Genomic DNA, 16,155 nt, shown 5'->3' on the forward strand with positions numbered 1-16,155 from the left:
TCCATAGGGGACTCAGCCTTATCCTCCAAAAGATCTCAATAGATTCCAACAAATCCCCTAGTCTTAGGGTGTATCCTCCAGCTACCCCTCAAATCTAAGGAGGACCAACCAGGTACTGGAGGACTTTGCACCAAATTTGAAGGAGGATCAGCATTATCCAACACATTTGAGACCATAATCCCTCCAAAATCTGTGACCTTTTCCACAAACCTTATAATTGCCTATAAATAGAGGTCTCCCCCAACGAGAAGGACATGCTCAACCAGGAGGACATTGACCTTCATACATTCATCACATTCACATATTCACAAGTTCAAGGGACACCCTTCATACCCTCACACATTCACATGTTCTTCACTTTTAGTCTACCAATTATATTTTTTTATCCTTTTTTGCTACCATGTTGGCTTAAATGAGCATTGTAATTTCCTACTCAGAGCCTTAATTTTGTATCAATCTTTCTATTGTACACAAAATCGAGCAATAACACTATCTTCTTCACTCATTTAACCATTTTTACCTTCTACCCCTTGTTTCACCACTTCCCACTTCAAGTGGGCCGAACACCTCTCATCATTTATTTAGTACGCGCATTTTTGCAAGCATCACTATTATATCCTCAATTAAACTTTCTCAAAATAACCATCATTTTTATTAATTAGTTTTATTAATATTTTCTTATTTATACACATTTAGAACTAATTTATTTCTAGAGTAAATTATAACAACCTCCTATGAGGTTTGGTATAATTACGAATACTCACTCGTTGATTGAAAAATTATCAGTACCCCTTGATTTTAATAGCCGTCTAACAATTAGTCCATTCCGTTAGTCCCCGTTAGGTTTTCATCAATTTTTTATCATACACTGAGCAAAATATCGTTGTGGACTAAAACTTATAATTTTTTTTATTTTTTATTGACTAAATGGATAAATTTTTTATAAATTTTAAATTTTTCATCCACTTCATCCGATTTTTTTATAAATTTTTATGTTTATTTAAAAAAAATACAGCAAGGGTATAGTTGACAATTTCATACCTCCATCCAAAAATTACATAATTTCATCAAACATCAGGGGGTATTTGTAATTTTTCAAACAACAAGAAGGTATTCATAGTTATACCAAACCTCAAGGGAGGTCCCTTGTAATTTACCCTTTACATTTTTATTAGCTTTAATAAGTTATTCATTTTATTATTTTTTTATTTAATATTTATTTATACACATTATATTTATTATGTATCTATGGTATATATTAACTCACTACTCCACTTTTAATTTAAATTTCACTTATTAAAAATTCTTTTTAGCTAAAAATTAATTTGGTGATAATTTAATACGCAAAAGATTAAAATATATTAAGAATAATATAATTATTCAAGACATAAGGGACAATTTAATCAAATAAGAAGATAAATGTTATATTTGTTAGTTTACGAGGTAGATGTTACATAAAAAATAATCGAGGGGCGAAATATAATTAACATTTATTATTATTACTACTATTATTATAATAATAATATAGATCAGGAGGGTGTATCTTTTCTTTTTCCCCATCTTGGATCAAGTATTAATTAATTACTACCTTAATTAAGTGATTCGAATTTAATCAAAAAGTTCATATCAGCAATAAAATTTATATTATATTAGTATGATGTGATCCATATATTAATTTATTACATCCACACTCGATGCATATATGAATTTATCTTCAGGTTCGAGCAATAATAGAGAATATATGGATTTTATTAATTAAAATGCGATTAAGACAAATACGTTAGGTGAAATGTGAAATTCCACAAGTCCTTTTCTTAAATTTGGTACTAAATTTGAGCAATTTGATAAAATGAAAAAGATGGTTGAAAAATGGAAAAAATTAAACCAATTACGTAACTTGTAATAACCAATAATTTAGAAAAAAGAGCGTGCGTCTACTCATAAATTATATATACTAATAAATAAGCACACTCGACGTGTAGACAAAATATATATTAAAAAAAATAATATCAATATATTTAATTATAGTTATATATTCATAAAGAAGAGTATATTAATCAACGTTTCTGCAATTTATAGATGTAGATGTCCATAAATGTTTTACTAACCGAATAGATGTAAATGTTCTTTCCATAGCCCTCAAAAGGAACATGATTATGATATAGCTTATTCATTATTAGACAAAATGACAAATTAATATAAATGTGTTGTTACAAAAAATAGAATTTGGTATTTTTTTGTGATTTGCTATTCTAGATGAATTTGGATATCTCTCGACTACTCGAGTGTGTATTTATAAAAATTGAGGAACAGTCTTCCAATATTTAAATTAGTAAATAAATTAAAAAAAATATGACACTAGGACATAGTAGAGTAGCATGTATGGCCCGTATTTATAGGAGTAACATTTAATTGTATGATTTTACGTATACCATAAATACAATTGTAGTAAGGAATGGAAGAATCAGGGGAGGAGGTTACCTATAGGATAGGTCATACCATTCCATTATGTCGTCTTCGCTAGAGTTAAATTACATGTGGGTCCCCCCAATATTCCTGAATCTCATAGCCTTCCAATTCAAGCATAATAACACAAAATTTATTTATTTATTTTTTTACTATACAACATCATTAATTATATTCAAATATAAAATGCCGAGTTAAATATATTAATATTTTAAAGCAAATAAACCAAAAATTATTATGATGAAATATATACACATATCTCGACATTTGTTTCAACCCCTTTTTTTTTAAACAAATTTGAAATCCAATTTTGTATTTAGACAAGATTCATTGAAAAAAAAATAACAAGATTCATTGTGTATATGATTATTTATAAATAAAATAAATAATATAATATTTATACACGCTGTGTTTATAAATTAATTGAAATAAAAAATTCAACCAGCCCACCCCCTTAAGTGTAAAATTAGTGTACCTAAGTTGATGTAGTTTAGGTATCTCTTTCAAAAATTAAGGTCAAATATTAATCTACGTAACCTATCAAAGAAGTTCTAATCTTTTATAACCTGCTAGTTATTATAAGTAATAATGTATTTTGTTCGACTCAAATTTTAAATATGTGTCAACTACTGATAAATGTAATACGATATTATATATATATATATATATAATTTACCTTGAGAAATTTTAATTTGAATTGACCATATTGATTATACGCAAATATTGAAGTAAATTGTATTTATTATGTAAATATTTAAATAAATCAAATTTTTGTCTTCAAATGTTTTGTTTTATTTTTTATTGGAAATATTGATAGCTCGTTCGTTTTTTAATTTATATAATGTTCATGAAACATTTTATATATAATATGAATTTTTGTAATTACAATATATTATTTAATAATTAATAATTTAGAATTAAAAAAATGGAAGTGGCAGCAAGTGTGTGTTATAAATGAGACATAACTTACGCACATACGACTCTCTCCACAATTACTAACTTTACTTACACAATTCTCTCACCGCATTAACTTCCTCCACCACCATCGCCGCCGTCGCTACAACATGACGGCCAAGGACTGCGGCCACCATGAGGATGACCGGAGAAAGCTCTACCGCCGCCTCTTCGCGGCCTTCCTCGGCTTCGTCGTCGCCGTCCTCTTCATAATCCTCCTCGTCTGGCTCATCCTCCGCCCCACCAAGCCCCATTTCGTCCTCCAGGACGTCACCGTCTACGCCTTCAACGTCACCCCGCCCAACTTCCTCACCTCCAACTTCCAAATGACCCTCTCCGCCCGCAACCCCAACGACAGAATCGGCATTTACTACGACAAGCTGGACGTCTACGCCTCCTACCACAGCCAGCAAATCACGCTCGCCACGCAGCTCCCCACATCCTATCAGGGCCACAAGGACATCACCGTCTGGTCTCCCTTTCTGTACGGAAACACCGTCCCGGTGGCGCCGTACCTAGCCGTGTCCCTGAACCAGGATCAGATGGCGGGAACGGTGCTGGTTTACATCAGAGTGGACGGCAGAATCAGGTGGAAAGTGGGGACGTTCATCTCCGGGAAGTATCATCTGTACGTGAACTGTCCGGCGTACATAAATTTCGGAGACAGAAGTAACGCCGTCGTGGTTGGGTCTGCTATCAAATATCAACTGATTATGGACTGCCATGTTGATGTTTGAGCTTTATCACCAGGCCGTTCATGGTTGGTTTATTATAATTATTATTATTTTTTTTTTTTGTATTTTTGGGTATTAGTTTAAAGTTCTTGATCATATTATAATTTTATGTCATCTTAATTTGAAATTATATCGAATATTAGAATTTGCAATTTATCATCTTATGGTGATAAGAAAATTTCTGGTCTAAATTTTGTTAAGTCTGTCTAAATTGATATTTCATCTTATGTTTTACTTTTTATATAGATGTATTAAAAATATAAAATCTTCATTGAAATGTATAAGTATTATAAATTTTGTACATATAAAAGTGAAATAGAATATAATTATAAAGATTAATTCAAATTATAGAATCAAACTAAATTTTGTTTTATGGTAAATTACATACATAAACCTGATGTTAGACCTAATTACATAAGTACCACGTATATTTTTTGAAAAATTACAAGTACATCCTTGAGGGGATGTTAGTGTAAAGCATGTGTTCTTTGAAAAATTACAGGTACAATCCTAAAGGGGTGTTAGCGTAATTCATCTTAAAGGGTATTTGTGTAAAATTTTGCCACTAAAAATTATATTCTTTATTACAACTACAACATCAAGATGTATATTTATAATTTCATTAAACAAAATAAATAAATTTATAATTAGATATAACCTCAAAAATATTAAATATAATTTTTCTATCTAGGGTTTATATGTGTATACATGCATAAGTTGCAACTCTTTTACTTCTCTTGGTTCCCAACATTTATTTCATCTTCTTGATAACTTCTCAGTTTCATCTTCATCCTTGTCTTCAAATGACCAAAACGCCCCGAGGACTTTTGGATTTAGTGTTTCTTTTCCTGTAGTGGGTGTCAAGAAATTTCGACATAAAGTCCGAGGGGCAATCATAGTAAGATGTAAAGTTTAGGGATCAAAATTAGGTCTTGACTTGATCATGCTACTTTCATAACATAAGCAAACTTATATCCCAAAAATACTAATTTGGCCCCAATGGGTGTCAATGTGATATAAATATATAATACAAGGACTTGAACAGGAAAGAAAAGTTGTTCACCTGTCTTTGTAGTATCTTGTGATGATTGAACCTTAAAAGAGAAGAAAAATATAAGCATAAAGAAATGTGTGTGGATTGTGTAAAGGCAAAGGAAGACAGAGTTCAATGAGTGTTGACATAGCTACGTAGAGATTAATAATTTAAGTGGTTGATGGTAAGGATGAGTGTTTTGGTTCCTCCAAAGTTTGTGGTACTTAACATACCAAGAACTTTGTTGCCCAAAAGGAAACATATATGCAGAGGTTTAATGTAATGTAGAGATTAAGTAGCAAGAATCTAACATCATGGGTGGTCCATTAATGGCTAAATTTTTTCACTAATATTTTGTATATATTTGAATCTCATCGAGGACTGATTTGAACTAGAACGCATTGTACTTTAAGGTTGTGAAGTAGCTAGGGTTATCTTGATTTAAAATCTTATTATTATCTTACCTTAGAAAATCACAATCACGATACATTGATAGGACAATGATATATTTTCTAGCATTCAAATCAGTGTGGTGGTTATGAAAAGGTTTGACAGATGAATTACTCACGTCAATATATATATATATGCATATGATCTGTTGGATTGAGTTTCGTTGATCTTATAACTAGTACGTATCTTATGTATTAGATTATGAATAATGTAATGCGAGCTGACTCCATCCGAATAGAAACAGAGGAATTCTGTTTTATTATTACGTAATTTTCACAATTTTCAAGGATGTTTTGATCTTTACTTTATAATTTATTAGACCCCATATCGAGAATATATAGATCTTCACTTTATAGAAATGTATTATAAGTTAATAATAATTCACTCTGTCTAACTCTCACGATATGAACATTTAGAATTGGTTAAATATTTTCAAATTTAATACGATCTAAACTTTTTTTTTTCAAAAGAGAGAACTATACTTAATAAAGCATATATACATATTGTGTATGTGTGTGTGTGTTTTTTAGGCTTTGATCTTAGTCTCGATTTCTGATGAGTTACACAGCATAATTTTAGGATCATGCTACAGGAAGATGGACTCCGAAAGCTATGACGACTTACATCGGAACTCGATTAACATGCTAATTAATTGTCCCCACGAACTTGAAATTGATGATTGCAACTTCAAGAATTATTACAGGGTTTTGCAAACTATTGGAGTACCGGTAGGGTATCTCTCATTTTTAATATTGGTGATGCAACGAAATTAGAAATTAAATGTTAAGGCTGGCAGATGATCTATCAAAATCAATCATATTTTTTAGGGTAAATTAAATGGACATTCCAGATATGAAGTCTAATTACATAATTATCTGTTATATACAAAAGTATGAAATATAATTTTTGAAATTGTAATTGTAGTTATAAGTATCTTTTTTGTGAAATTTTACACAAACATTCCTTGCAGTATATTGCACGAACACCCTTTAAAAGATGTACTTATAATTTGACAAAGGCAAAAAGTATATTATATTAATATTACAATAGGGTGTACCTATAATTTTATAAAGATAAAAAGTGATTATAAAATTAGATCGAATTTCAGGTAATATCGGAAAGACAAAATCTTGTGAATATAGGACTGCGTTAGCACTGGAACAGACAGAGTCGGATTAGGTTGGGTTTTGAATTAGTCAGGGGAATGTCTTTTTCAGTTTGGAGAGCAACAGCAGCAGCAGGAGCCTTTTTCAGTTCATGAAATGAATGAAGTGTGACTACATAAGCAAATCACCTAACACTATAAATTTTTAATAAAATTATGTTATTATTCAACATACCTTTTTCTTATTGTTCTTTTTTAGAATATTGTTTTGATAAATGTGTTTTTATAGATATAATTTATTATATCGTTTATTACTTTTCAAATATCAAAAGTTGATTTGATACACCAATAATTTTTAAATTACAAAAAACTGAACAAAATCAGAAGCCGTAAGCCTTATGGGATGTTTGCAAATATTTACCCACTTGATTTTATCAAAACACTGGACGATATATAAATAGTCCAATCTGATATACACCAAATAACTTAACAAAATAATTCACAAAGGAAAACTTTCACGAAGTTCAATCGTGTGTGTAGTCCTACCCAGAAGTATACCTAACACATTGCTTCTTGATCACACTGTACGAAGCTGACTGTTGTTGAGTTTTGCAACTCCCCAGTCTTTTCCAACTCCTGGTCGGAAGTGGAACTAAATAGAAAGACCACGTGGTACAGATATACGGTAATGTCCTGATCCGAGCCATAGTGTTTCACCATCTATTCTGGAGTGAACAAGACAACAAGAACGTGCTCGTGTCTATATCCGACTTATATCACGACCAAACACAAAAGTCGTCAACCAGTTGATGGCTACGTAAAATCGGTTCCTCCAGCTTACGACACGAGTGAGATATGCCGAGCGCCAAATGAACCAGCTGACGAATCCGGCCAGCGACAGACCTTTTCCTTCCTGATGACAAAAGATGAAATGATTTGGGCCACTTGTGGCAGGTTTTTTTAGTAGTTAAAGTTATTTTTCATGAAAAAGGGAGGAAATCTTAACCTTGCTCTGCCTGAGGTCAACAAGGGCCTTGTACCTCCCAATGGTAGCCATGCTCCCCAAATGCCTATACACAAACGGGCTCCCAAAATCCAACTCTTTTGCAGCATCAGCACGTCCACCACCGGCCTTGCCTAAGTGGTTCAACAGTTTTGCAAGATATTTTCCCTGTCGTTCTGCCACCTGAAACAAATGTTATCTCAATTAGGCATTTAGGACACTTGAATTGGATGGTTCTGAAGTGCGGTACAAGCATATTTTCAATTAGCCCACTTTTGGTTTCTACATAACACAGTCAAGTTGTAAATACTGTAAAAACTTGGTACTACTTTAGACAGTGCTGTTAACATAATTGTATGAAAATGATGAGTGAATATTCAGGTTTTGGTCCTAAGGAAGATTTCTCTGATCTTATAGATGATACTATACATTCGCATGGTAATCAAGCAGTCATCCATCAGGAAAACGACGAGTGATGATTAAGTCCCAAATCAATCTGAGATGTTCATAACTCCATCGATTTCTGAAAAGCATATCTGACAGTATCCAGTAGCATACCTGGGCTAAGGCTGGTAGAACGGGCCTGCCAGTATTTTCAAGAAACCCACTGCAGTCACCAATTGCAAACACGTCCTGGACAGAAGGGACACGTTGCCATTCATCAATGCCAATCCTGCAGTAACATGAACTCCATTCACCCTTCAGTAAAGGAAATTGGACATATCGAGAATTTTATTAGATGGGTTCAATTAAAAACAGAAAAAAAAAACCATGACGATTGTTTCAGGAAATTGTGAAAAAATGCAGACTAAAAATGAATAGAGCAAGTATATATCTATCAACTCCGTGATAATAGTAAGCAAAAGAGGCCACTAGAAGTAAGAGTTGCATGCATACACATTGAACTAGATCATAGTGATCACTCTACATACAAATGGAAGTCTGGAGTAAGGGGAGAATCAATGAAATTCATAAGAAATCTAAGAGGCAAGAGCATCAGAAAATAGTTCACAGGGACACAGGTTCTATTAAATAGATGTCCTCTGTGCTGGTCCTATATCCGCAAGCTAAATTTCTCTTCAGATACATACAAAGACATTTAGCATATATAAAAACCGCCGGCTCCTTTAAAGAGTGCCCAAGTTCCAAAGAGTTTCCATCACAATCTTTTGAGAAGCTTAAATTTATAGCCAAAAACTACATATTGGAAGAAAACAACTAACAGATATCCTTTAGAGCCAAAATATACCTTCCGCCAGGTGCTTTAGGAATTTCCAGGGAATTCACGAATGCTGAAGGACCAACCCCTGTGGACCACACTAAAACACCATATGGAATCTCAGTATCGTCGCTAAGAATTATCTTTTCAGCTTGGACATCCTTCACAATTCCACGGACAAGACGAACTCCTGACTGAGAAACTGGTGTGTAAATATCAAATAGATCCACAAATTAACATAAAAAAGTGAATGCTATATATCCAGAAATTGGTAAAAGGAATTCAGGATGGCAAGTAAACATTGTAAAGAATACAATTTAAACCATTCCCCAGAACAAACTAACACTAGAACTTGGTGGATTGATGAGCAAAATTTAGAAAAGGAAGAAACCTGCTGGTTATTTTTAACAGGATATAACTAGCAAATGCACGATACTGCATGCTTGCACAGGGGAGCAAAATGTTCCCTACCTAACCGTATAGGATTCCTGACGGCATATAGAAGACTAACACTAGCCAAACAACCACTAGAGCAGGGATAATTTACGAAACCGAGGTAGATGCTGGATTTTTTCCGGGTTCAAGGATATCAAATTAGAACAGAACTTATGCTGAGTAACACATAAGTTGTCACATTCTTGTTCCTCCATCGCTGCTCTCACATTCCTCAGTAAAATTATAGTTAATAGCGCACAACTATGATGAACATGTGAAATCCGTGGCAAAGGACAATCAATCTCACCAAAGCCATTACCAAACACAGAAAATAAAGGGGGCATGCTAAAGCAGAAGATGAGCATAAGCAAAGTGTCTTTACTGTGATTAAGTCAAACACAAAATAATTTCTTTCTCAATAGCTGCTTATTTGATTCAGTTCTGATGCAATATGCTTAAAAAGTTGTCATCAAGAATTGTGATATTGGATAATATCTAAATGCATATCCCATAATCAGTAATTCCTCACCTTGGTCAATTGCTTAATTGCATATTTTCTGAGGCGATCATCGAAGGATGATAGAATCTCATTTGCCTGCAAGGTGAGAAACATAAGATTGAGGACATAAGATTCAATTCAATGAGTTTGACTCCAACTATGCAGAAAGCATCTACATTATCCCTGTAACAGATGAGAGCTAGAAGACAACAGAGATTTTATCACAGTAAATCTACGCAAGTTTTTTCAGCCTAACCTCAACCAGAGTAACATGAATATAATCTTTCACATGTGCGTATCTTTGATGAACATCCTTCTGTATAAAGTCACTAAGTTCTCCACTGAACTCAACTCCTGTGGGACCACCTCCAACAACAACACAATGCAGAAGCCTACGCTTCTCTTCATCAGTTATTCCTGTTTTAATACCCAACTCAACAGCTAATTAGAAAAAGTTTAGCTCTTTACGCATCATTCAGTTAAGGTTTAATATCTAGATTTTCTGATACCTGGCACATCTGACAGCATCAGATTTAGCAGCAGTTTCCTCCTGATCTCCTGAGCATGATGAACTTCACGAAGAAAGGTTGCATGTTCATTTGCACCCTTAATTCCAAATGTAGAAGCCTGTGCTCCAGAAGCAATTACTAGCTTGTCGTATGCAACTTTGAAGTTCCATGGATCTAAGGTTTCCACACCTTCAGTGACAGTTTGGCAGTGAACCTAGCATGACGATTTGAGCTTTCTAAAATTAGGCCACACTTCAATATAGATAAAAGGTCAATATCAGAGTTTCAATGAAGTGATTATGTATTCCATGGCACTTGACAATTGCACTTTTATCGAACTCTGGATGAGGCCGTGCTCTAGATTTCAGAAACAAGATACAATTTCGACATGGATTCATTCCTTCCCTATGGTCAGTCATTACAAGAACACTATTGTCTCTGGCAGCTAGCTTAGCTACAGTACAGGGAAGACAACACCTTACTCAATTTTATCCCTAAGATTATCAGCTCGGGCAGGTCAGTTAGCTCCATAGCTAAGCAATTCTTGAGGGCAAAGGTAAGCTATTTGGTGTTAACTATGAATTTCATAAATTGAGTTTGTTTCAATCATTACATTGAACTATGAATTACTATTTATAGATTGGGTTAACATTATGACAAGCAAACAATAGTTCCAAATCTTCCATCTTTGGTACACATGTCGGTTTTATTGAGCAAATTCATGAGCACCCCAAGATAGCAATACATAAGGTTGTTTCATACCAAAAACAAGAAACAAACCTATGTGGAAAAAAATGTGGGAACACAGAAAGGAAAAATAAAATATGTTCAGGAAGCCATTCCAGAAAACAAAATTGAATAATCATATAACCAGAGTTAGAAGATATCACCAAACCAACCTGAGAATTTTTCCAACCACTGATCCAAGCAATTCGGCGGACATGTAGAGCACGCAAGTTAGACTATATCTTTTAGCATATTACATACAGAGATTTTTCTAGAGCTTGCACACTATTTCCAGAATTAGAATTTTCATGTTCCACATATGAAGCTAGCAGAGGTACTTATAAGCATGACCGAGTGTACACTACGCGAACACAGATAAAAGCGATAAGAAAACCACAACATATGTACGCTCCCATTTTTTATTATATGTTCCGCTGGTTAAATCTTTTTGCTCATCAGCACTTACTCATTATTATGTACCAATGTAATTCCTTTACGAGTTATGTACCAAATGTTGATGCTTTTCAGACTTCATGAGGACATTTTGCACTGGCTACAATTACGAAGGGCCACAATGCAAAACCAAAAACATCACCTACTTTATAACCACAGGATAGAGAATAACTTTTTCATTAGCCTATTGCTCAAGAAAACCTTCCTTATAACTATCTTAAGACTAGCAGAATGCCAATAGTTCCTTTTGAAACGAATGTCTTCCTCTTCTGCCGCTGCTTCTTTCTCCATTTTTCCTTTTTGGTTTCAGGGACTTCTTTTATTTCCAAGATAAAATATCTTGACTTACTCCAAGAAGTCGACATTCTTCCAATATTTCATCTGTTCAAAATTAATTTCATATCTCACCCTATCATCCTTCTTAAACAAGGATCCATAACAGATGCAAAGGTCTCCCATTTATTCGAAGATGATAGTACAAACATTTGACAAATACATCAGCAAAATTCATGAAATTCCTACTCCAAGCTTTACTTAGAACTACACTATCATGTCCAAGAAAGTAATCAATGAAGTACCGGATACTAATTTGAAGTTCTTTACTTCTCCACAGAGAGAAAAAAAAAGAAGCACGAAAATCAAAACAAACAGGAAACACTCTCTCCTTCTCAAACAATCACAAAAAGGGAATACCTGGTGATTCTGGAAGTCAACCCCAGTACAATTAGCCAAGAAGAAATAAGAACCGGGTTCTCTCGAAATGGCGGGCTGGATCCTCCCGATCGGCTCAGCAACCGACCGGAACTCAAGCGTTCCTACACAAGTGGAAGCGAGGAGTGGAGTGAACACCATGTGATTTCTGGGTGAGACACAGACAACATCATAAATCTTGGTATCAATATCCTTGATGAGCCTGCACCCGGCCCAACCCGAACCCAGAACCACCACTCTTGGCTTCTCGTCCCCCTTCGTGGGCCCCAGACCGGGATACTTCTCTTGAGGGTGGGTGCTGAAATGCCGCAACAACTGGGTGAGTGACGGCGAACGAGTAACGAATATCGCCGCCGCTGCTCTGCGCGGCGACGACGACGGCGACTGTTTACTGAAAGTGGCGGAGAGCTGGATAAAATTTCTGAACCACGGCATCGTTTTCTTTTTAAAAATTTTTTGGTATATTTTTGGGATGATGATGACTGTTTTATTCTTGTATTAATTAATCTTGATTATTCGGAGAAGAAAAATCTCCATAAATGTGGGAGGTTGAAGCCTGAAGGTCTAAGGGGGCTGCTTGGACTGCGGCTGCTGAAATGGTGGCAGCTTGGAGTAGTCAACACATGGCAACTGTATGAAGTAAATCTGGTCTTCTCCTTTTCTTTTATTAAATGTACAAAAGATCAATTTTATTTATAATTTTGACACTAATACTTCTTTCCATTGGGATGAAAATTAAATTAAAATACATAAAAATAATAATACGTAGTTATAGATAAATTGATAAAAATAACAAGATAAGTCCATTTTCGTTTACATCGAAATTGCGTGAAAAAATACTAATATAAGATTCCAAAAAAAAAAAAATCTCTGTTTTAATTTTTATTTACTCATCAAATTCTAAAAGTTACAAAACAATAAAGGATGGACAGATTGGATTATGTGGTTATGAATGAGCTCAAATAAACTAATAATAGGTAAGATCTAGCTAGATTTATTTTTCCAGTATCAGATCTGAGGTCATAAATTACAAGCCTAGTTAGATCTTAATTAAGTCTCATTTTTGTTTTAAGTATGTGCGAACTGTCTCGAAAGTCAAGAAATATACTGTAATAAGATGGGCAAGTTAAACTATAATTCTCCTCTGCAAGTTCGGAACTGAATTCAAACTTTGGTTCAGTAACAGGAAGCGGCTGTATCCACTTTATTCTTCTCTTTAAAATATTAATTAATAATTAATTAAGAATGTTCGCTCTTAAGAATTTCCACTTTCCAAGATGATTAATTATTCTACTGAATTTCTAAAATATATATTTTTTTTGTTAACGCAATAGTTTTAAATATAATTCCGTGGACGTCGTTGTAGATAAAGATCATGATAACAAGGGCCCGTGGGCGAATAGGCCAAAAATATATGTGAATCCAATTTCAGATATATAGAGTTAAATTAAAATGACTTGCTCTAAAAATAAATAATTAAATCATATATATTTCCTCTTTTGAAATAATAAAAGAACTTTTCTTTTGAGTTTCTGCATTTGAAAAAACTTTTCAATTATACTATAAATACAAATAGTGACACCACCATATTTGATATTTCTGAAAAGGGGGTGTATTAAGTATACAACTCTCATGAGGAAAAATAGTTATAATCAACCCTATATTATAGTATAAAGTTATTCAATTTCGTATATTTTTCATGATAACACTCTTCCTCCAGTCGTTTGGTCTGTTCTGCCAGTTAGTGTTGGTAACAAACTTACCTCTGTCAACATGGATGTGTTCGTCTTTGCTTCTCTTAGCAAGTTTTCTCCCATGTTCTCTTCCCCATTGCTGCAAATAAAAATACTAAGAGTGGCCTTAGCATATAACTATGATGTACACCAAACATTTATTATTTTTGCAACTAAACAGTGACAGATTCTTCACAATATATGTAAGCCACCCTAACGAAAAGTTGAATAAAATTTAGGCAAGCAGAAGCAAGAACACGTCATCGACCATGAACAATGCATAGCAGAATATACTAACCCCTGTATCTCTTTAACACATGCTGATCTCTTAAGCTATTACAACAATTACAATGACGAACCATGGTAATGCCATACGAATTTTACATGTTATAAACACATTGTGGAGAAACTTTTTATGTTAAGCTCTTGCATAGCAGTAGCCTGCAGTACCAAGGTCAGAGTTGGGGGCCTGGGAAAATGTGTAACTAGTTCATCAAGCACAAAAGGTCCAACCAGTTCACTCAGTTATGTCAATTTCTATGAATAGATCATATAAGCTGGAAACTGAATCCAGAATTTACCAACACGAATTATACTAAAGGGAGTGCATATATTATGCTTGCTCATCACCCACAAATTGTGACTCTTCCACGAATTACTTGCACAATATTGGTGTTATCCTCGAAATTATTTTCTGTCACATATAACTCATAGCAAATTAGTTACTATTAAGAAAATAATGTCAAATAGCAAAAAGCCAGGAACACATAAAAGGATAGCAAATACCTGTGAATTATTCAATCATACTGACAACAAAGTGCGAACAAATACATGAATGGCCATATGCTAATAAGTGAAAAAGCGAATTCGCATAATACCTTTCAATCTTGGCGATCCATCCGACTAAGAACGAAATTCTTCCGTAATATTCTCATCAACAACAGTAAATGCTAATCTTCATACAGTTTTTTCCCTGAATGCTGAAAGTTTAAAAGAGGTGCAGTTATTATGTGCAAATCCTTTTGCCAAAATCACAAAACGAATACTCGATATCACCACGTAATCCACACAAATGAACGACCTCAATTCCATATAAAAAAGTATTAACAAAACAACCAATCTATGTGAGCCGTAATTCAGAAATCAAAAACTAAATCACAGAGCCCTTACACAAAACCAAGAGCTGCAGCTACTCAAACTAAAAACGCTGATTTCACTGAAACTGAACCGCGAAAATTCACTATAAATTTCAGCATCCGCACATTACCAATTCCTCTAAATCTGGAAAAATAGAACAACACATGCGTTGCATTAACGTAAAATTTAACATAAAAAATCAAGCTATAAATTTACCGTGTAATTTCCGATCGAAGCGTCCAAATATACAGAGATCAACTAGGCAAGCCGGAGCCTGGAAACCCGAGAGAGGAACTACAGTGAAGGCGCAATTGATACAGAAGAAAGGTAGTCGAGAATCAACTAAAAGCGCTGAACTTTGTGGGCTGAGACAAATGCAGGATAAGCCCAGCCCAAAAATAGGCCCATTAAACATAATCCGTTTTGGAGCAGTCAACCGTCAAGGCAAGCGTGATGGGGTCTCTGTCGCCTCGTGGCGAGCATTAGTTAAAAAGCATTACGCGCCAAAAGATCGGCAGCGTAACGGTGCAAATTCAAGGCGCGAATCGCCGATCCAAACATGTCTTAAACCCCACTAATATAAAGTCATAACTAAACCTATTTTCCCAAAGGAAACAAAAAAAGGGAGAGAGAGAAATTTAACTAACAACCTATTTTAACATTACAAAAAAAAAGAAAATAGCACATAATGTGAGTAGAAATAAATAAATAAATAATTTTTCCCTTTGTTTAGTTATGAGATTGAGTAAATAATCCTCATCACATCCCAAAGAAAAAAGATATGAATTGCCCACGTTTACCTAAAAATTCGAAATCATCGGAAACTGTTCATTGTTTTTCCTATTTTTCTAAATTAAAATCTAGTCAATCTCGCAAATATTTTATAATTCTAAAATAAAATATTGCTTATTCTTTTTAATAAATTTATACAATATAAATAAGTAATGTTTTACATCTGTTATCCACAAAATGCTTTGCGTTATAATTT

At 34.0% G+C, this 16,155-nt stretch overlaps 2 protein-coding genes across 5 annotated transcripts; one reads left to right on the plus strand and one right to left on the minus strand.

Moving 5' to 3' along the window:
• The first annotated feature begins 3,430 nt into the window (after positions 1-3,430).
• LOC105171017 (Late embryogenesis abundant (LEA) hydroxyproline-rich glycoprotein family) lies at positions 3,431-4,345 on the plus strand. The gene has a single exon (XM_011092010.3). The coding sequence runs from the start codon at positions 3,531-3,533 to the stop codon at positions 4,155-4,157; it is 627 nt and encodes a 208-aa protein (XP_011090312.1). The 5' UTR covers positions 3,431-3,530; the 3' UTR covers positions 4,158-4,345.
• A 2,826-nt stretch (positions 4,346-7,171) lies between these two features.
• Positions 7,172-15,519, minus strand: LOC105171018 (internal alternative NAD(P)H-ubiquinone oxidoreductase A1, mitochondrial). Of its 4 annotated transcripts, XM_020696866.2 has the most exons (12): positions 15,384-15,458; positions 15,201-15,311; positions 14,909-15,010; positions 14,061-14,130; positions 12,280-12,595; positions 10,408-10,621; positions 10,155-10,315; positions 9,929-9,994; positions 8,995-9,158; positions 8,304-8,418; positions 7,749-7,928; positions 7,172-7,655 (listed from the first exon to the last, which is right to left on the minus strand). In XM_020696866.2, the coding sequence occupies exons 5-12, from the start codon at positions 12,436-12,438 to the stop codon at positions 7,503-7,505; spliced, it is 1,212 nt and encodes a 403-aa protein (XP_020552525.1). In that variant the 5' UTR covers positions 12,439-12,595; positions 14,061-14,130; positions 14,909-15,010; positions 15,201-15,311; positions 15,384-15,458; the 3' UTR covers positions 7,172-7,502. The 4 variants fall into 4 exon arrangements, with proteins under 4 accessions (XP_020552525.1, XP_020552524.1, XP_020552526.1 ...); XM_020696865.2 differs by lacking the exon at positions 15,201-15,311 and having other exon boundaries at positions 15,384-15,519; XM_020696867.2 differs by lacking the exons at positions 14,909-15,010; positions 15,201-15,311; positions 15,384-15,458 and having other exon boundaries at positions 14,061-14,145.
• Between the last annotated feature and the right edge of the window lie 636 nt (positions 15,520-16,155).

The sequence above is a fragment of the Sesamum indicum genome, linkage group LG9 (assembly GCF_026168435.1).
Source record: "Sesamum indicum cultivar Baizhima isolate 11 linkage group LG9, ASM2616843v1, whole genome shotgun sequence".
Lineage (NCBI taxonomy): Eukaryota > Viridiplantae > Streptophyta > Magnoliopsida > Lamiales > Pedaliaceae > Sesamum > Sesamum indicum.